This window comes from Sander vitreus, chromosome 1 (assembly GCF_031162955.1).
Source record: "Sander vitreus isolate 19-12246 chromosome 1, sanVit1, whole genome shotgun sequence".
Classification (NCBI taxonomy): Eukaryota; Metazoa; Chordata; class Actinopteri; order Perciformes; family Percidae; genus Sander; species Sander vitreus.
This window is the reverse complement of record NC_135855.1, coordinates 21,290,373-21,312,121: the sequence shown is the minus strand read 5'-3', so window position 1 is coordinate 21,312,121 and position 21,749 is coordinate 21,290,373. Positions and strand designations below refer to the sequence as shown.

The window sequence follows — 21,749 nt, the reverse complement described above, 5'->3', positions numbered from 1 at the left end:
CCGAGACTCTGGAACAACCAGACCCTGATATTCGGACGACTACAGATGTAGCGCTTTTTAGGTCTAACCTCAAAACTTATCTGTTTAGAATGGCTTTTAATACGTAATAGTGGTGTGACAATTACCCTCTCCTATTTCTATGTAACCTTTTCTGATTTTACTGTTTCTATGTTTCATTCTTTTTATTGTATGATATGTTATATGATGCGTGTTTTAGTCTTGGTTTCTGATGTGAAGCACTTTGGATACCTGCTGGTTACTGTAAAGTGCTATATAAATAAATGTTGATTGATTGATTGATTGAGATATAGATAGCAATGACATTATTAGTAAATTAATCATCATTAATCAGTTGATCAACAGATCATAATCGTTTGAATCATTTGTTGGGCACAAATGCTAAACATTCACTGATTTCAGCATCTCAAATGTGAGGATTTGTCTCTCAAATTGAATAACCTATGGGTTTTGGACTGTTGGTTCTATAACAAACAATTTGAAAACATCAAATGAGAAATTGTGATTTTTTACTTATTTTCTGACATTTTCTTAACTGAACAATTAGTTTATTGATGGAAAAAAGAATTGACGGACCAAGTTGTAATGAAAATATTCGATAGTTGCAACCCTCAAACTAGTGCTGAAAATGGAAACACTGTTTTCTGTAAGGCATCATGCGATAGTTTTGACCAATCACAGTTGGTTACACAATTAGAGGCGTATGAAAAGTGTGTGCAAACTGCATAGTATAAAGACTTATGCAGCTTTGTTTTTCATACAAAAAACAGAACCAGCTGACTTTTGTTGCAGGGGTCACTCACCCATTTAAGTCCACTGGTAATGGTTGCATCCACCCAGTGGTGTAAGGGCTGATGGCTGGGGCTGGAGGAAAGGGTGGGGGTGTGGCTACTGGGGCTGAGGTGGGGGCTGTGCTGCTGTTGCTGCACGGAAAATCTCATCTCCATAGCAGACGGGCTCCCAGACACAGAAGGCACTGATGACGCCGACACTGAAGGCACAAACTTCTTCTCTGTGGAATTCAATGTACATGAACACGTAACAAGAATACACACATGGTGTAAAGAAAGTGCTTTCTTTTCCCATGGGAAATGTTCAAGGCATTAGTATTGAGTATATGATTAAGTGCTTTATTGGTGAGATACGGTAGCATGACCACATGGCTTGTACTGCATTGCACAGACAACAAATATCTTTTGCTGTGTACACATGAAAGCTCCAGGAGTCTCACCTGGGTTGGTAACAGAGGAGATGGTGACTTTGTAGTTGGCTTTACTGGTGCTGAGGCCTGCGATAACATCCTCAATTCTCCACAGCTCTTTTCTGATCTGGACTTTCTCTTTCTGCTCAAGGAGAAAAACACAAATCTACATAGACACATTTTATTTAACACACTGACAAATTACTTGTGTACCAAGGCAAAGTCATCTATTTTGCCAAAATATAGTTTATAATTTGAAGCTGCTCCTCTGAACAGATATCAACCACACATAATTCTTAGCTTTGTCTGTGCATATCAAATCAGTAGTCAGTAACTCATTCCCACACACACGCATCCATGAGAGTGAATGACTGCTTGTGTGTGTTAACAGAGATCACTGAGCCACAGACCTGAGAGAGATCGCTGCGGTTCATCTGTCCCTGCAGGGCAGACTTCAGCCAGTCCACATCTCTCTCCAGCCGGCTGTACTCATTCCACGCGTTCTCCATCTCCTGCAAAACATCACAGAATGCACTCCATGTTATAATAAGACAAGACACAGCTTTCAGGTACAGTACTCATCTCATGAGCCAATGCTTCTTTTCAAACTCGTCTTTTTGTCATTTTAACTCTAACTCTTAATTAATATTTTCAATATCTATAAACATTTTGACTAATTTTCAGAGTGACAGAGAAATGTACTTATGAGTTTATTTGTAGCCTCAGGTTTGTCCCCGAGCACTTCTTTTGAAAGTCACAGTCAACCTGAAACATTGTGCCAGTTGCTGAAACCAACTGAAGGGAACAGCTAAAAATAGAAGTGAACATCTTGTTTACAGCCAATAAAAACATACTACAAATGGTAGCATGTACTTGTATGTACTAGTGAAGACAGTAAGTAGTTTGATTCAGAGCATGTTACCTGCCAAACCAAAATGAACTATGTTGGATGGGCCACATTGCATATTTTAACAAATAAGTCAAAGAAGTGGCATTTTCCATTATAAGCATAGTCTACTTGTGAGTGCAGCTTGTGTCTTACTGTGGAGACTTGAGATATTTCCGCCCTGATGTGCACCACATCCTCTTGTAGTAATTTCTGCTGATAGGCAATCTTCTCAGCATGGGCTGGCTGAGCTCTGTACTGCTCCATCTGCTGGTGGGAAACATCCAGCACAGACTCCAGCTTGTCCTAGATAGGGACATGAGACAAACCGTCATAACACAAGAAGCATTTATAGACCACACTAATACACCAATACAGGCAGAACACGCACATATAAATAATTTACACATGCAAAAGAAAAAAAGCTAATTCTCTCTCTCTATATATATATATATATATATGTGTGTGTAAAACAAAAACCTTGTCCTCCTTCAAAGTGCGTATCCTGGCCTCTAGCTCCTGTAGAATCTTGTCTTGTTCACACAGTCGACTTAGTTTCACCTTAACAAAACAAACAACATAAACAATAAGAATGCAGGAAAACAAAGAATAAAATCTACATTTACCTCTCTTTCTTATTACCCTCTAATAGTACCATGTATAGTAAAGACATAATGCAACAGAAAAACAGGAGAGATAAAACAGTGACTGGGCTGATGAGATACAGCATGGGTTTACAGCAGAGGTTGACTGTTTCATTCTAGTCTTCATTCAACTATATTGTAACAACGCAGCCAGATAAGATGAATTGATCCTCTGCTGCCGTCTTCGCTGTCTGTAAACATGTCAATAAGGCTCATCTATGTAAAAAGCCCAGAGGAATTCCTCTCATCAGCGCAGCGAGAAATATCAAAAGGCTCTATACTGTCTAGTTTGGGGGAGAGATCTGGTGATACCCATTATGAGTAATCATAATCAAAAATCCATATTTTCAAATCCACTTTTGGAGAAAACCGTGTTTATTGAGAGTGACAGATTTGTTTTCCCAGAAATGGGTTATGTGTTTATGAAAACAACATAAGACTGCCTAGTTCACAGTCTTTCTCACACAGTGATTTTTTTCTCAGATCTATTTATCATTCTGTTCAATTAATAATTAAGCTGTTTTTATTTTGCTGCCGTATATTGTTGTTTTTAATTGCATGAAATATTCATTGTTCAGACAATTTACTGGCAATTTCTTATAAATTGTTAAAGTGGAACAATGCTAATGATGAAAAGCCAGGACATCCAGCTTATTTACCTCTATTCGGCAGAAAACAAAGAATGAGAAAAGCAGGGTCAGGCAAATCAAACTGAAAAATTTAACAGCTCAACATCTAAAACTCCCATTACATGTATTTTTCCCTTTAAATTGCAGGGAGGAAAATTAAAGCTGTGGTCGATACTCTCAGGCCCTCCCTGTGCAGTGTAGATGGGTGTCCCCACAGTGTTGCAATGCGCATACGTTCTCTTTCCTCTGCAGCCTCTGTTTACCACAACTTAAGAACACACACAGACAAACCACACTAAAAACACAGTAAAGTCAGACTAAAGTCAACTGCTGCTCTGTAGTGGATTATAAGAAGTCGGAAATGGAGATCTTAAAGAAAAGGAAGAGATAGATAAACAGGGTGCTTATCAGACTGTTTCTTTAAATCCTGAGAACATAATGATACACTTACATCAGCATCACTTTCTGCTATTTTCACAGGCCTTGACGGTCTTTCTGTTTTTAAACTCTCTCGTCCAGTAACCTGAAATTCCCAATAGCCACAAATAAAATCAAATGTTTAATATTAGTAATCAAATAACATATTTTGAAAACCTTTACTTTAATACTTCCAGTAAACAGATACAAACAGCTGTGTGGATTTTCAACACAACGTGAGACTGCTACACGAATCAAGCTGGATGGATCTAGATAAAATGAAGGGGAGGAGAATCACACAACCAAAAAAAAAAAAAAGCATGAGTTGGTATAACAAAACTTTGTGCAGAAGTGCAACAGCATTAATGCAGAGGGTTTCTGCATCTTTGTTTACGGAGGAACTCTAAAAACCCCAAAGTTGCTCTTTTCTGGCTGCCTATTACTTTAAGTAAGAACCAGGTCCTTTATTCTTGAAATGCAGACTTTATGATCCATATTGGTTTACATTGGAAAGATTTAAGGTTGAGGTAAACTTTAATTTCATAATTTCTACTTCAAAGAGCTAGAATGTGTCACCTGGGTAAATGTTAAACTAAAGGGCCTCTAGTTTCATGATGGTGTGGTAAGGCAGTATGTATTTGCTGGCAGAGAGAGCAGTGACAGTGTGGGAAAAGCCAGTGGTAAGAGACAGAAAAGACGTGGTAATAATGAAAAAGAATTAGCTGTGTGTGTGTTCCACCAACCATGGCATTATGGATATCATGGACCGAATTACAGTTTTACATAACTTTGTTTAAGATGTGCAAAATTTCAGTCAATGAGATCAATTTACTTTGAGAGAAACACCATGATCTTTACATGAGTCTACAGAGATGCTAGCGCATCTGTGAAGCTGTACTTAGGAACTGCAGTGCTTTGAGTTAAATGCTCACATCAGCATGATAACATGCTCACAATGACAATTAAAACATGCTCATGTTAAGCTGGTATTACGTTTACCATGTTCACCATCTTAGTTTGGCATGTATTTGGTGATAAACCAAGTATTGGACAAATTAAAAATTTGACCTGATGACGGCACTAGATGTAGACTCACCAAAGTGATTACATTTTATTCTGAAGGTGGCATGAATGTACTGTATGCACCGAATTTAATGGCAGTCCACCCTCTAGTTGGTGAGATATTTCAGTCTGGACCAAAGTGGTGGACTTACCGAAAGACATACATTGCTTTGCACCATGCCACTAGCATGACTACTTGCCACTAAATTAGTATTTAGTTTCTTCTTAGTTAACCAATTCCACTTCCATGTGCATAAAAAGTAACAACTAAATAGTGCCGAATCATAAAAAAAATTATAACTTGAAGCGTTTGTTTACTTACTTTCTATTATATTCTGAAATGGACTTACAGTAATACATATCTGGTCGGGTTTAGTTTCTTTACACTGAGCTTAATGTATTTTCTTCTTTTCTTCTTCTTCTTTTATTCTTATAATTTATAACATCACTATTATGAAATACTGTTACAGGATCTTGTGTTTTTCTGTAATCAGTTCAATTTTTGTTAGAAGTGACTTCATGATATTTCTCTCTTTTGCTCTCAAGATAATAATACAGGGACTGTCAGTCTGTGCGTCCTATCACACGGTTCTCCAGATAACAGGGCAGAGATTTGTCTGCCAGTTGCTGTCACAGTTAGTAATGCATGAAGCTGAAAAGTGTGGGTGGAATATTTATAACACACCCACAACAGGATCACCACACCCAGGACAGCGTTAAGGATCACTGCGGATAGGAGACTCAGTTAAAGGGGCATTCCACCTATTTTACATGTCAAAGTCAATTACTAGTCATGTGGAGTACTACACAGCCTGTGAGAACAGTTTTATAATGTATTCTGTGGTTCAGAGGGGAGTTTTGTCAAGTCTGGAAAAAATTTGTGATCACCATGATATCTTAGCTTGGGCTTGGAAACTACAAGTTTTTAAAAGAAATATTTTTAGCACTTTTTTTCCCTCAAGTTTGCCAACTTAACATTGTGTAAGTGCAATACTAAGTTTCTGTAGTACTCTTGCAAGACCACGATGAACACACACCGCAGCACGTTATCGCCAGTTTCCGGCAACTACCACGATGAAGCTAGAGGCCCTAAAATGTAAGTTGTCATACTGCCAGTATATTTCTTAAAGAGCACCATTGGGTCATCTCTTATACTTTAACAAGCAAAACAAAAGCAAACTGAAGATATAAAACAGACATTCAATGCGTTCACAAATGCTTAAGAGCATGCAAGGAAGCCCTTTGCCATTCCAACTTCCTCCCCATTATCTCAAATCCCGTAGCAGTGTTGGAGTATCACGCAGTGAATGATCAGATCAAGGTATCCATGTGCAAAATCTTGCATAATTTCCGGGGATGCATCACATTCCTTTTGAAAAGCAGTGGAATGGTCTGTTTCACTTTGTATGCACACCGTCCTTACATTCCAACAGTACCCAAAACTCTGTGGAGTGGAGTTTTCAAACACATTGTGTACTGAAACGATCATCGGGTCAATACTTTGGATCTGTTTTGAAACAGGAAATGGAGAGGAGTTACAGGATGTACTGTACATCGTTAGATGCCCTCCCTCCATTTGAAAACGCAACCCAGATTTCTAATTAATGCATTATGGTATTAAAAACATACAAATCAATTAAAATGCTTTGCACGTGTGTAAATGGAGCATATGCATATAGCTAGCTAAATGAGGCTAAAGCTTGCTCAAATACAGCCGTAATAGGCCTTTGCAGTTTGTTTGTAACACTCACACAGGAATTGGAGTTCACATGACTAAAATATTTTAGAAATTTAGCCATGTGCATATAAAAACTTCAATTCCCATCACAACGAGCCTAACATCAACATGTGTTAGGATGACATAACTGCATCAAACCACTGCATCTGAAAGTACTGTCATCCATCACTATCATCCAATGGAAAACAATGTGAGGAACTGAACATCAGTCACATTGGACTATTTGTTGGCTATACCAGATTATTAATATGCTTTTTTTATCCTCAAATGGATACTTTACATAATAAGAAGACAGTTAAAAGACATCATAAGGAGAGTAGAAAGCACAGCGCAGAACAGGGAGGCAGATGTTGGAGGCAGCAGCAGGAGAACAAGATTGCAGTCCAGAGAAGGGAGATGGAGAAGAGGATAAAAAGGATAAAGTGCCATTTACTTTGTTGGGGCCCACCTTCAGATCTAGATACTCCAGGTCCTTCTTCAGTTGTATGTAAGTATCATCAGCCTTTGAATGAGCAGTGGAGAGATAAATCATTTGAAATGAAGCTGCAAAGGAGAATGGGTGACCAGATGACTCCTAAGGCCTTTATTTGCTGTTCAGGCTTTGCTAACAAAACTTTAATTAACTTGGGCCCAATTACAGTTTACTTTTCTACCTCTGTATTTTTATCTGTAGTTAGTAAAGCCAAACTGTAATTAGGTTATCGTTTCATTTTTGAACTGGTTTAATGCCTCATGTTTGACCTCATACAACACAGGTCTTGTGCGTGACCTGTGGTCAAACCGAGTGTTTACATTTCTTCATAAGCATGGAGGATGGCCAGAGAATGGTTGGATGTTAGAAACTGGGTGGGGTTGTCATTACTGAGCACCGTTGCAGCCTCACTGTGGTCTGCTAGTCTCACAGCAATGCACTGTTTGTCAACAGGCTCATAGGGGAGACTGTGGCCTGATGGCTGCTTCAGAATGAGAACACTAAGGGACAAAGATTGATCAGAGCACACAAGAGACAAATGTCTTCTTGTGGCGGTGCAAGCTTATACATCTATCAATAAAAGGAGAGTATAAAATGGAGGCACAGTTGACAAGCAATATGCTTCAAAAATGGTATATTACTTTTTACAAATACAATAAAGCAAGCCTCTGAAAGCTTGTTCAGGTTTTGAAACAGGTGGAAGAGTGACATAACCATAAAGACACTAATCTGGACAGTCTGAAATCGAAAACAGCCCATGCCAAAATGGTTGAATAAACAAAACAACCAAGCAACACCAACAGACCACACAGTCTTATGAATGACAGGGAAGTAATGTATGGGATTGGCTGGGGAGAGTGGGACCACAATGCACTGGCAGGGGTTGAAGTGTGCTGTGGAGAAGGTTAGGGAAGTACAAGGGCCCCTGACCTGCATGCTGGGGCCCAGAAGGCCGATGTGCTGGTGGTGCTGCAGGTGAGCGAACGCATCACTCGGGCTATGCACACCAGCCATCTTGGCCTGGTGCCTCCGAAGCTGAATGAGGAGCAGAGTCAGCTCCTCTGGCTGCAGCCAAGCCCGGTTTTAGGGGCCAGAGGCCAGTGAAAGTGCAGAGGGATGAGAGAAAATACTTGAGAACCATCCAGGCAGTACAGTGGCTGAGCTACAGTAGCTGAGACTGGGAGGATGATTTATTGTGCTATCAGGGATTGTCTGAAGTTAAGGGTTATCAGAACTGATAACACTAAAACAAATATTGTATGGCATAATATTTAAACCAGCTTTATAGGAGTTCACAAAATCAGTCAGCCCTAGATAATACATCTTGATACTTTCACTGAGATAAGCCTCACAAATCTAATTTTGGAGTGAATTATTCCAGTTTATACCTGGATTGGCTGTTCTAGACTACTGGACTGGAAAGCTATGTTAATACCATATGACAGATATCTTTAATAATGAAACCAAGTTACTGTATGTTGTTAATGTAATAAAGAGAATCCTACCGTTTTGCCATGCAAGCTGGGTGCACTGACAGTGTGTGTGATGTAGCCCATGGCAGGCATGGACCTTCTCTCTATTTGGGAAGTCTGCAGAGAAATATAATTCATCAACTTGTTATTACAGTGCCTATAGAGTCAAATCAAAAAGAATGTCTAATTCACTAAGTAATCTTGTGTTGAAAGCGAGAGTTAGACCACTCTATCACACTGAATCAAAGTTAATCCATTGCCTCCAAGTCTGCAAACAAATTTGACTTCACAGCAGATTTATTTTTTCATCTAGCCCTTTCTCCCTTTCATCACTCCTACTCTTATTCGAAACAAGGTGTGCCCTGAGTTTTAGACGCTACAGGGCTTGGGAAATTTGACGTTTTTGCTTAACACACAGAATTAGCGAAAACCAGGCCCACTACAGAACCTTAAAAGGACACAAACAACAAGAGATTTAATTAACTACACATAAATTATACTAAACCTGCTTTCTTAAAATAACATTTGTTTGCTACCAGCAAGAGAAGCACTGTAAGCCATTCCCACTGAGATTCCCATGCCACTATTTTTTTGCTGTATAATAGGTTTTTTATTTAAATGCGAGATCAGAAGAAAGAGACCGCTGCTGATGTTTGAGATACAGTAGAGATGTTTATAGGGTGCTGAGGAGCCCTGGGCAAATTGGATTAGCTGCTAATAAAACATACTTCCTAATGATATTCCACAGAGGTATACAGATCGCTATTACTTAAGCGCACTCCAGCCATAGAGCATTATCAGCCTCAGAGAGTACCAAAACTAAGTTCATTGCAGACTAAATTTAGTTTCCATAAACATCACTCCCTTGGATCGTCTTGCATAATCACTGTGGCTCCCTTTGTTGAAAATGTATCTTCTTCAGAAGGGTTTTCCGTAATTGTGCATCACCATATTTTATGGTTATAATTAGTGTCTTGACACTCATGTGAATGATGGAGGAAACAGAGCATCTGTGACACTTTGTTTACTTGTGTAAGGCCAACGGGTTGGTTGTGAGGCTTGTGTGCGTTGGCAAATGTGGTGATGGTTTGGCGGAAGATCTTTTCACATGTGGAGGGTGTGGTGGGAAGACAGCGCAGGGTGTGGATGACAGGACAGCCCCTCGCTCTGTCTCCTGCGGCGGTGGTGGTGCTGTCTGAGCGCTACGACGGTTTGGGGAACGGCAGAATAGCAAGCTTTTACTCACACATGCTCACACCACCTGTGGAGTGGGCCTGGGTGTGGACTGTGTGAATCTGCAAACGATTCACATTAGCATCAAAGAGGTTGGAGCCTTCTCAGGCTCCTTGCGTTAATCTTCCCATGGTGTCCTTGTGAGCTCACAACATCCTTCAAGTCGACATCAACAGATACCTCACATCCACTATCCAAAGCTACCGTGAGAATGAGACCTTTGTCATTTGGCTCACTACGTGTGAATCATCAAATTTTGCTTCTGTCCCATGCCAATGCTACTGACGTTTACTGTGTGCCAGTATTACAGCGTTAAAGCACCAATGACTGAGTATCAGCACATAAATTCGTCAAGGGTAGGACTTCCATCCATCCATTATATATATGTATACCCATTTATCCTGTGCAGGGTACACCCTGGACTCATTTTCAGTCTATGGGGGTGGGACTCCAGTAAAAATTATATTTACAAGTGTTTTATTGTTAACCAAAACATATGAAGTAAATCCCTCCAACCGAGTGTGACAGCAGTGTGATACCACATTGGAAACAAACCTTCTAGTGCCCCTTGCGAATCACCACTCCTCTTTGCCAGTTCGAGGGCATCCAAGACACACTGAAGAGATGTGTTAGCTAGGGTTAGATAACTAATAATTATCTTTATAATCAATTAATCAATTAATATTTTTGTCTACAGAATGTCGGAAATTAGTTAAAATGCCCATCACAACCAAAATGAGCCAAAGGTGACATATTCACATTGAGATAGAGATATAAAACAAAGTAAACGCAGCAAATCCTCACACTGGATTTACATTCTGGGTAAATTCTGTCCACCACCAACGACTTGGCCAATGTTCAGTACATGTAGTTTAAATAAAAACTCAGTTGACTGTTCATTTTGGATTTGGAGAGCAACATTGTGTCAGGCAGATGTTACTGAGCAACCGGGACATGGTTATGTGTTTGCATTGCTAAAAGGAATAAACTACACTGACCATGTTCGTCATAATGAATGAACATGTCAGGCAGTGCAATGGAATCACTCTTTTACTGTATGTGTTTTAATAATTTTTGAATGACAATGCTTTTTGTTGTGTTCTATGGCATGTATGCATGAGCTATATTGGCCTGCGGCTACATTGACAATTTGTTGATATTGATAAAATAATATGAAATAAGACCAGCATTAACCCTTTAACTTTTTCTTAAGCCAATAACAATCGTCTTGGGTGGTGCTAAGTAGAGGCGACGTCAGCCGATTTTGACTGACAAATATGAAACCGGACAATAGCCTATGTAAACCCCCGAAATCATAAGTTGCCGTATTTCATTGTGCTTTGGCTTTGTATACTGCATACATCAGTCTAATACATTGATGCCATTAACACAGAGTTTAGGAGCGCAATACTAATGATTTAGTTTGACGTTCCTGTGACGTGATGTTTACAGTCTACGGTTCAGACTCAAAAACACGGAGCTCTGAAGCAGACCAGTGCGTCGCTTAGTGTCCACTCTCGCTGTAAAAAGCTGTACAGCTTCAGGTTTATAAAGGATGCGCTCTGCTGTCGACATGCTGCGGCAGATGTGTCGCCTTTGTGCTCCGTGTATTTCTGCCGTAGTTTTGGTTTTCCACCTCCGACCTAGAGCAGCGTACAGCCACTTCCCTAAACGTTGTCTCATTCAGAGAGTCTCAAACGGGGCTCTGGGTCTGTCAGACGGTCTGAGATCTACCGCATCAGCAGAGCAATCACGTAATGCACAGCAGACTATGGTGCACTGCAGATAGATCATTTTCTAAAATATAGTGACTTTATTCTAAAACTTGTAAACTTTATTTTTCTGAAAATATCACAACTCCTCCAAATCTCAGAGAACACAGATGGGATGAGTTAAATTTTGAATGTGCACAAAGTTTTGGACATGAGCAGAAATGTTGCTCAAACGTCTGAAATATTACAGTCCAGGGGGTTATTAATATATTAAAATGAATTAATGTATCATTGAGGTGAATAATTGTCATTTGCACATTTAAGGAGGTTACTTCCTCAACAAAAGATGCAAAAGAGGAGGGAGGAGTAAATGATGCCTAGACTACATGTGTGTTGACTCAGATATAATTAGAAAAGTTGATCCACAGGAGAAGAAATAGTTGAAAGCAATACAGAATGCCTGAGAGCCTTACTGCTAAATATATTCCAATATGTTTTTTATATTTGGATTGTAATCTATGTTTCCCTTTACATAAAGATATTTCCAGCATATTGATTCAGAAAAAGGTAGAAATAGGTGCATACAAATTCACCAGAATGCAGGAAATAAAGTGTTTAATGCTAAAAAATCTGGAAACAAAACCTTGGCCTTTGGGTTGCCAGGCCAGTTATGATTAGGCCAAATGTTGGTGCCATCTAACTTACATCTGCAAACTGGTCAGCTAAAATGGACATACACTGGTTATTAACAAGCTAGGCAAGCCAATTGCTGTTTTGCATTGCATTCAGTTTATTTAAATGGATCCGGGCTAAGCCCCGAACGTCCTCAAGTCCTAGAAACGCCCCTGGTGCTAAGCCCCGGATGCAGCGACGGTGGCTCTACCAAAATGGTCTCGGGAAGGAACTTGTTTTGGTCGTACATTTGCACCCCGCAAAAGAAAAAGCCACATAAAATATTAAATGAAGTTAACTGTTCACACAATACAGTAACGTGAGCTATTTAAATTAGCTGGAATTTAAATTAAACGTAATTTGCTCTTACCAGTGTATCGTTGCGTGTACTTTGTCGATAGTAATCCCCACTAATCGGTCCCAAAACGTCCCAGTTAGATAGTAAATGCCGTAACCATATTCTTTAGAAATCTTTACAGTCATTCCCCGAAAGAACCAAGCAGACCTGCCTTGTTGCACGATCCAAATTTTCTTCAAAACTTGCCATATTCAGCTTGTAGCTTGTTAGCTCAAAGTTTGTTGTTGTTTCACGAAGCGAACAGAGTTTGAGAACGGCAACACACAGAGAGCGAAAGGCGAGGGACATCCGGCACGTTGCTGTCAGGCAATTCTCCTGGAAATGTACTTCTGCTGATCCAGATTATATGTTTGCTAACCTAGGCTTTAGTACAAAACAAATAGAACTTAGTTAACATCTGAAGCTGAAATGAAATATTAGAGGGATTAATACAAACTAATTGAATTAAATGAATTTAATACTCTCCATCGCAAAGTTTGACTGAAAAAAAAGTAAATTTATAAATTACAACGTTAAAGTAAATTGTTATCTAAATTGTCTGGGGTAGATTTCTGAGAGGCAACTCTTAACAATTTTGCCTAAATACTAAAAATGACAGTGATGCCTCTGCTCCCTAAGTACGTAGGTGTCCTACCTGAGAAAGATGGGCACAAATATGGCCGGGCGAGCTGGACCTTGTGCTGTCCCCTGGTGTCACTTCATCCAGGGGCCTGACTGTGCGTCTGTCTGAAGGAGTGTGGGGCCTGCGAGGTGACAGGGGTTTGAAGGAGGAGGGGACTGATGGTGGGACTTCACACGGAGACGGAGGGACAGAGATGGAACGTGGCATCTCCACAGTAACTCTAAAAGATGAAGAGTCTGTGAAGTTAGGGCCAGTGTAGATAGGAGCGGTGGGGCTGCCATGACGGAACTGCTGCCGCTGCTGCCACTCATACAGCTGCCACACCATTCCCTCCTTGGTGGCCATGCGCTCGTCGGTGGACATGCGGAAGTGGCTGAGACGGTCATGGGCATACTTGTAGTCACTGGGCAGGTTGCACGTTGCTGGAGGAGAGTTGCTGCCAGACGGGAGACGGGGAGACTTTGGCAACGACTGATAGGTGGCATCCACTGTGCTGGCTTTGGGCTTTAATGGAGGAGTCCGCCGAGGGAGGTTGTACTCAGCAGAGGGACCACTGAGACAGAAAACACATGGATGTATTTTACTTTTATATAAACAATTGCATCCTACCTGTCCCAAATGAAAATGCTTTCTCTACATAAAGTAGAGCAATTTGAGCAATTCAAATTCGAAGTCCCCTCATATTAGCCACTAGAGGGAAGCATTTATTGAAGGTTTTTTTTTAATCATCATTCATGCTGCAGTTATAGATTCAAACTGACCTCTTTGGTGGGTCGCCTTTTTGAACTTTGACCCACTGCTCCACCTGAGCCAGCGTATTCTTCCTCTGCACATGTTTCTCAGTGTCTGGTCGCAAAACAAAGCCCCTCTGATAGACAAGATTTCCATTCTGTTCCGGTGGCAGAGCCACTTGGATTACAGTTTGCTGTCCGTTCTTGTGGGTGGCACCATCGACTGAGTCTGGCGAGAGTCGCTCTACTCTTTCCTCAGTGGCTGACTGGCTGGGCCTCCCCTGGATCTCTAATTCATACCTCATCTCGCCTCCATGAGCCAGTTGAATACAATGTTCCGGAGGTTCCACTCTGTCTGTCCTGCGAAGGCTTTCTGACTGAGATGAGTTCTGGTTGATGTGGACATGGTTGGTCTGTGGGACAGCCTGCTGTACAGCCTTCTTAGGATTCTCCACTTCTCTGTAAAAAAGTTGATGACTTCTTAAATATATCAACGCAAGTTAGTTCTGCATGTAAACAATTGAAATAAATGGCTTTATACAGCCTATTTTAAATTAGGAGAGTATGCAGTGAAGTGTTAAAGTACTTCATCTTTCAACTACTACACATGGCTACATGCGTTTAGTTATTTAACCATCATCTAATTCCCCCTCATAACAATATATTATGATGAAGTGCAGCATTGTTCTTGAAACAAGGGATTACGCAGCATTAAGTAGTGGAAAAAAAAACATAGTGAATGCTCAAATTTACCTTATGTGACCCTAAAGGTAATTTCCCAATCCATTTGCAGAGACACTTAACATACGGTAAGATTCATTACTAAGTTTCTCTCAGAAACGATCAGAGACCATAGGAAGTTATTCAATAACTTTCCATCTTTTATATTTTTCAATAGAGTGGAAAGAAGAAGAGTATCCCCCAGGTAACATAAATAACAGTGACTTTGTCTAAATGAAATAGCTTGGAGGTGGTGTGACACTCTTTAATGTGTTCAAATAATAAGACTAATTCATTAGGTTTCACATTTAAATTCAGTAATCCTTTTCCCACTTACAGTAAGGGAGAAATGTTGCAGAAATAATTCCTAAGAGGTCAAATATGAAGATATTGTAGGAATAGCAATAAAAGGTGTATTTAAGCTGATTGAGCTGCAGTGAAGTGATCACCTCACACAGAACTCAGTGGAACATTTAGTCTTAGCCTTTATTATTGCTTCATTAGTGCAAAGCATTTGATATAATACATTTCAAGGGACCAAACTAAGACTTTCAGGTAGAAAATTGAGTGTCCAGACAAAATAAAGATTTCAGGAGTACTGACTTACATTGGCCTCTAGGTGGCATTACTGCACAGGCCATTCAAACCATGGAGGGCATCCAGCTAATCTAAGAGGTCTAAATGCAGTTTGTAATGCATTTACCGCAGATTGAGACTCTATAGCGGACTATTTCTGCCATTGATTGTGAATATTTTTACAACAAAAGAAAACTATGCACACAAATCTGCTTTGCATATTGTGATTACTGTTGGAGAAACACATTCTTGGCTGCAATAAGCCTCATCTATACCAGACCCACATGCAGTATGTATATGTACACACACACACACACACACACACACACACACACACACAGTAGACACTGTAGTTGATTCATAAAAAATTCAACACTAAATGCTACAAAACAGATGTTTGTAGCATTACTGTTTTGTTAATTACTGTGACACCCAGGTTCCCTTTCTGATATCATTTTAAGACATATCCAGTTCACAGACACTGCTTTAGTAAAGGCAAGATGTTGGTACAAATAGCAGCCCAGTCAATGGGAGAAATGAATCCTACTCTGTAGAGCGAGACCAACCTCTTTACAGTGTGACTCTGCTGCATCAGCGCAGCCTGGTTCATGGCCCGGATCCAGCCATTCATGTCCTCCTGTGTGTCCGCACTGAAGAAATATGTCCGCATCCCGCAGTGTTCTGCCTGTGAGCCAATCACAGAGTTCTTATTGTAAATGTAGGAGCGCATTCCTGTATGGCTCGCCTATCAAAGAGAGAGAGAGAGATGGAGGAGAGAGAGAGCAAGGATAAATATGAGAACTTCTTATTGAAGACAGTAAAAAACTGCCAGTGAGGCTGATGAGTAAAAAAAAAACGTTGCTACCTTGTTTACTGAGACTGACAGCTGTAATCTCAGTGAGAACAAAGTTTACAGCAACATTTTTCTGAAAAACAGAATAGGGAGGGAGCAAACTGCTCCAGCAGAAACAGCGTGAACATTGTGCTGTTTCTGGCAGGAAAAAAAGCATAACGCGTTATATATTTAAACTGCTTTTTAAAAAGCTTCAGCAAAAAAAATACAATCTCTTTAGCATACAGAAATTAGACAGCAACTGCAGCAAACGACCGTACAGTGGCAACAAAAAGGCAATTACAGCATAGCCATCTGTCATCACTTTAGTCAGGATACACATGACATCATAAACATTAGCTTACCTTTTGTTAGTTCTATTGCAAGTTGTTTCACATTAGGGCTGCAACTAACGATTATTTTCATAGTCAATTAATCTGTTGATTATTTTCTCAATTATTTGATTAGTTGTTTGGTCTATAAAATGTCAGAAAATGGTGAAAAATGCGGATCAGTGTTTCCCAAAAGCCCAAGATGACGTCCTCAAATGTTTTGTTTTGTCCACAACTCAAAGATATTCAGTTTACTGTCACAGAAGAGAGAATAAACTAGAAAATATTCACATTTAAGAATATCAAAGAATTTTTACTTTTGTCTTATTTAAATTACTCAAACCGACTAATCGATTATCAAAATAGTTGGCGATTAATTTAAGAGTTGACAACTAATCGATTAATCTTTGCAGCTCTATTTCACATTAATTTTAACTTCAACACAACAAAAAATCATGAATAGCTGCCAGAGCATCGACACAAGACTAAACTGCATTATATACATCATAGAAAGAACGTGATCTTCACCATGTCCAATACCATAACATGCTAAATAAACACTACAGATATCCACAGTGACAGAACAAGGGTCCTTCAGTAATTATGAAGATACAATCCTGATGTATCATACATATCCTCACAAAGAGAACTCCACCTACATTAAAATACTGTAGAAGCATGTATAATATGTGCAAAGTTGACTTCATTGTAAAGGGAGCTCTGCCCATTTATTATATATTTTTTAAAGAAATATCTTATATTTATTATCAATCACTAAAAATGTTCACAGCATGTCACAACTGATATCACAACTACACACTGTCAGTGTGGTTTTTCAACTTCTTAGTGAATGATCTGTATACAGCAGGTTCTTAAGAGTCAAAACAAAATACCCTTATCATCCCCATGATTTTTTAATTCTGAAGACTGAAAAGTGAATGCAGTCATTCTATTAAAACACCTTTAGGCAATATGTGAGAAGCCAAACACTGCAAAGTAAACATACATACAACATTGTACATATTGTTATATTGTATTTTCTATTGTAAAACAATATAACATTCATTTATATACAGCAGGAGGCAAACTGCTGATGTCAACAAACATCCCAAAAAATGCAATGAAATCAGAGAGGAGTGTGGGAAAACCACTCCAATGACGATGAGAATGTGATAAATGATATTCAGCTTGACAAGACAAATAGCAGAGCCACTGAGCATATACGTATACAGCATGAGATTGATCAAATGAGTAACCTTGGAAATGTGAGTGTCTTGTTCTACCCATTCCCCGCATTTATAAAAATTAGCAACTGGCTAACTTGTGAAATATATGGACATTCCACATGTTTTTGGTTAAAGTGCTCTCTCTCTCTCTCTCTCTCTCTCTCTCTCTCTCTCTCTCTCTTTCTCTCACACACACTATTTGACTTGTGTACACTAATTTTGAGTGAACACTGTAGGTATTGTAGCCTTGTCATTGTCCTCTCACATTGTCCAAATAATTGGTGGACTATAATACAGTTTTTCTCAATTGCTAAAACACAATTACTGAAAATTGCTCCATTTTCTGAAAACATTAAACACAAAACCTCACCTTCAAGCACTATTTACAAAACCTCTGACTCCTCTTGCAAAATGAAACTTTCGCCTCAAAACAGTTTTACCTGTGTTCAAAAACACTGCTCTCAAATCATAAACAAAGTGATCACAATTATATACACTATCAAGCAGTCAGTAAACAATACACCAAAAAATAGAAAACACATTGTTCAAAACATATAGTTCTCAGGGAGAAGTACATTTTTAATCTCAAAACAAATTTCATATTTTTCCGTCACTGTCACATGAAAACATGTTCTATCATAGTAGCTCAAAATTGATTAGAAATTACTACTCTGCTTTGCTCTTTGAAATTTTTTTGTTCTTCCTCCTCCTTGTACCCCCTATTTTTACAGTACTGTACCCTGCATCTCACAAACTTGTCCTTTGTCTCTGTGATACTGTAATTCTTGTAATTCTTTGTTGATATGAACCTGCAACCAGTCAAAATCTATTGAGCAATCAGTACTGTTACAGTAACAAATGGAAAGCACAATGTTCAGGGCCATACAATGTGTTCATTGTACAGTATACAGCCTACAATGCTCAATGTGCTTCTTCTTGTCTTTGGGCTGGGTCAGGCCAGAGCACTTCATTGACATCGCAAGCAATATTGTCCCTCCTGAGGCAACGGGGGAAGAAGCCTCTTGTGTGCCGTATCCAGCCCTGACACCTCGCATACGCACTCGTCCTCGTCCTCTCACATTGTTTCATCTATCCATTCTCAGACTTTCTCCTTCCCACTTTCAACAACCTGTTTGCTCTCTGAACTGGCTTATATTGGTTGTGTCACATCATTTGAAACAAGTGAAATCAATTTTGAGTGGTTGTGTTCAATCAATGACATGTGTTCTCTATTTGTATTTGATTGTTGCCATTTGTGTTTACCAGTATGGATGACATGTGCATTAGAGTGCAGAATGTGTTTTGAGAATGAGAATGTGTTTAGAGTTTTGCTGAACAGTCTAAGTGAGATCTGCAAATTGTGTTTTACCATGTGAAATGGTTTAAGGTATTGACAACAGACTGCACAATTAGCTAAATGAGTTCAGGCAACTGAGAACTTTGTTCAGCCAATGGGTTTTAGTGTTTTAGCAATTGAGAAAAACTGTAATAATATGTAATAATAATAGTTTTCCCTTTTTCTGTTTTTATTCTGAAACAAATCACAGCAAAGTTGTTAACTAAAACTAATGGCACCTCTTTGTGCTCTGGCATTGTCTATAGATGACTGTAATCATGTCTGTACATTATGAGATTTTGATGCACATTTAGAAATGTGTGTTTATCAGCTGCTAGCATAATATGAAACAAAATGAGCTGAGGTCCACTGATGAGGCTAAAGTAAAATCAAATACCTATTCATGCAAGACAGGAAGCCAATGGGATTAAGGACGACCGCCTATAGAGAACAGTACTCACTCCGCTCGCGCACACACCGGGTCACAATGGGAGGCAATTGACCAACAGGGAATGAGAGAAACACAGTGAGATGAGCAAAAATAAGAGAACAACAGAAAACAACAGGAAGTTGCTGACTCAATAAGAAAGAAACAGAAATGGCTCCGGCTGTGGTCTTATGGCAGTCATCACAGAAGCAAGAACGAGTAACAGTGACAGCATCATAAGTGTTTTTACATTTTACAATCAGACATATCATCACGGTGTCAGTGCATCAGGGAAGGTTAAAAACATACTCTAAAGTACAAGTACTTAAGAGAAGACTTAAACCTGATTTATTATATAATCTCCATTCAACTGCTAATCAAATTGATTTTGAGAATATTTTGTGTCCCCATCTCGCATTATTTCAGGCCAGCACAAACTGTAGTCCGTCAGTAGCTCTAACAATCAGAAACACTGCGTTGTTGAACAACACCAGACATCTATTGAGTTGCTGTCATGCTTATTTAGCAGTAACTGAATATTTCCAAAGCACCTCAGATACACGTAATGAAATCACCTGCTCTTTAATGCATGATGGCTCAGAGAGAGCTGTAGGGAAAAGAGATCTCTTAAATACAAGGTGGTACAGCAGAGCCCAGGCTCATTTCACCTAACCTTACACACACTCTCCAGCAAGTGGTGGGAGGAGACGATGAGTAGGCTGAATGTATAATTAATATCTCCAGCAGCACAATTATTCTATGTAATATGATCTTTAAAACGCAGGAGACGTGTACCGCACATGCACACATTCATACTCACACAGACATGCACTCACACTCAGACACGCACACATACACACAGAATCTAAGAACAAAAGCATAAGTACAAAGGAGCTGAAAGGATTGCAACTGAATGCCCTGAAGCTGCAGTGGTGCATCAAACATTCACCACTATTGTTCTTTGCAACTAGCGCTGTGTTTCCACAAAAGAGGAGCTGGATAATGTTAACAATCTTGCCTTAACCAAAATACATAGATCTCTTTGCTGTCCTCTGGCAGAATTCACAGACTTTGCTGCATGCAAGGAAAAGTTATGTTGCACATTTTTAAATAAAAATAACACTATTACCAAATACGGGGTTGACTCTATTGGGTACAGTATAGCAAATGGGTTATGTGCCATTCAGATTTCAGTGAAAGAACAAAGCTTTTGCACTGTGCACAGTCAGCACACCATATTGAAGACTACACTGCAGCCTCTCCAGCACACTGCTAGGGCTACCAAAACACAGTGCAAAATGTATTTCTGACTACATACAGGGTTGTACTGCAGCCAACCATTGTCAAGTAACACCCTACATTGTTTTTGTGTTACAGTAAAAAGACGACCAGAACTTCTGACCAGAAGGTCAGAAGTTGCATCAGACTTAACACAATCAAACTCTATAAAGAAGTCTTCATAGATATCAAAAGATGAGTTGCATGCAAAATCTTTCTCGCCCAAAAATGTGAACACAGGTTAAAATTTTCTGAGAAGAAATGCAAAACAGTACCTGCTTCGGAACCAATAACAAAACAATACTTTTTCCCTACCTTACTTTAAAAAAAAAAAAAAATTAAAAAATGTAATTAACAATTTTTTGTTAATTTAACAAAATAAGCCAAACTTCTCAAACACATACGTATTTCATGTTTTCTTACTGTCATACAAGCAGCTGTAAACGTTTGCTTAAATAAAATGATCTATAAATAGAACGGTTCAAATTAAAATCAGGAAATACATAACCAAACAATGAGTAAACAGAACTATGACCTGTTTCTAACTTTTGATACTTCGGTTGGTACTCAAGTACTGAGGTTCAATAACCAGCCCTAATAGCAGATCATAAACTGCCTTCAAAAAAGCAAGAAATGCATTTCCTGAAGAAATAACTTGTGATTGCTGAAAAGCTAAATTGCTAAAGCTAAACTGGATTGCTGGCATATTGTGTAAGAAGAAGGTGAAGTAGTAAGAATAGTAAAGTAATAATGGTTTTAATTAGTACAAATTTCATTGAAATGTTGAATAATACCAATAATGTATTAAACAAAAAGTGGAATATTTTAAGTTTTAAAAAATAAGAAAAGTCATAGTATAGCATGTCAGAAGTCATAGTATAGTTTATAAAAAAAAGGGATAAAAAAGGTCATTGTATAGTATGTCAAAAAAAGTCATAGTATAGAATGTTGAAAAAGTCATAAAAAATACATAATATAGTATGTCGAAAGAAGTCATATGTTGAAAAAAGCAGTGTTTGGAATAACGCCGTTTAAAAGAACGGCGTTAGGTAACAACGTTATTTTTTCAGTAATGGGGTAATCTAACTAATTACTTTTCCCGTCGTTACAACGCCGTTAAAGTTACTGGACGTTAAATGCGGTGTGTTACTATGC

At 39.0% G+C, this 21,749-nt stretch overlaps 1 protein-coding gene across 1 annotated transcript in view; it reads right to left on the bottom strand.

Annotated features, from left to right (window-relative positions):
- plekha7b (pleckstrin homology domain containing, family A member 7b) overlaps nucleotides 1–21,749 on the bottom strand; it is a 69,580-nt gene that overhangs the window by 9,379 nt on the left and 38,452 nt on the right. Inside the window, exons 7-18 of the mRNA XM_078247821.1 lie at nucleotides 15,730–15,908; nucleotides 13,898–14,326; nucleotides 13,149–13,689; nucleotides 8,573–8,656; nucleotides 7,998–8,132; nucleotides 7,029–7,097; nucleotides 3,830–3,901; nucleotides 2,586–2,666; nucleotides 2,262–2,411; nucleotides 1,630–1,731; nucleotides 1,250–1,361; nucleotides 822–1,030 (exon numbers count right to left, since the gene is read on the bottom strand). Of these exons, the coding sequence (XP_078103947.1) occupies nucleotides 822–1,030; nucleotides 1,250–1,361; nucleotides 1,630–1,731; nucleotides 2,262–2,411; nucleotides 2,586–2,666; nucleotides 3,830–3,901; nucleotides 7,029–7,097; nucleotides 7,998–8,132; nucleotides 8,573–8,656; nucleotides 13,149–13,689; nucleotides 13,898–14,326; nucleotides 15,730–15,908 (2,163 nt within the window). The remainder of the gene's footprint in view (nucleotides 1–821; nucleotides 1,031–1,249; nucleotides 1,362–1,629; nucleotides 1,732–2,261; nucleotides 2,412–2,585; nucleotides 2,667–3,829; nucleotides 3,902–7,028; nucleotides 7,098–7,997; nucleotides 8,133–8,572; nucleotides 8,657–13,148; nucleotides 13,690–13,897; nucleotides 14,327–15,729; nucleotides 15,909–21,749) is intronic.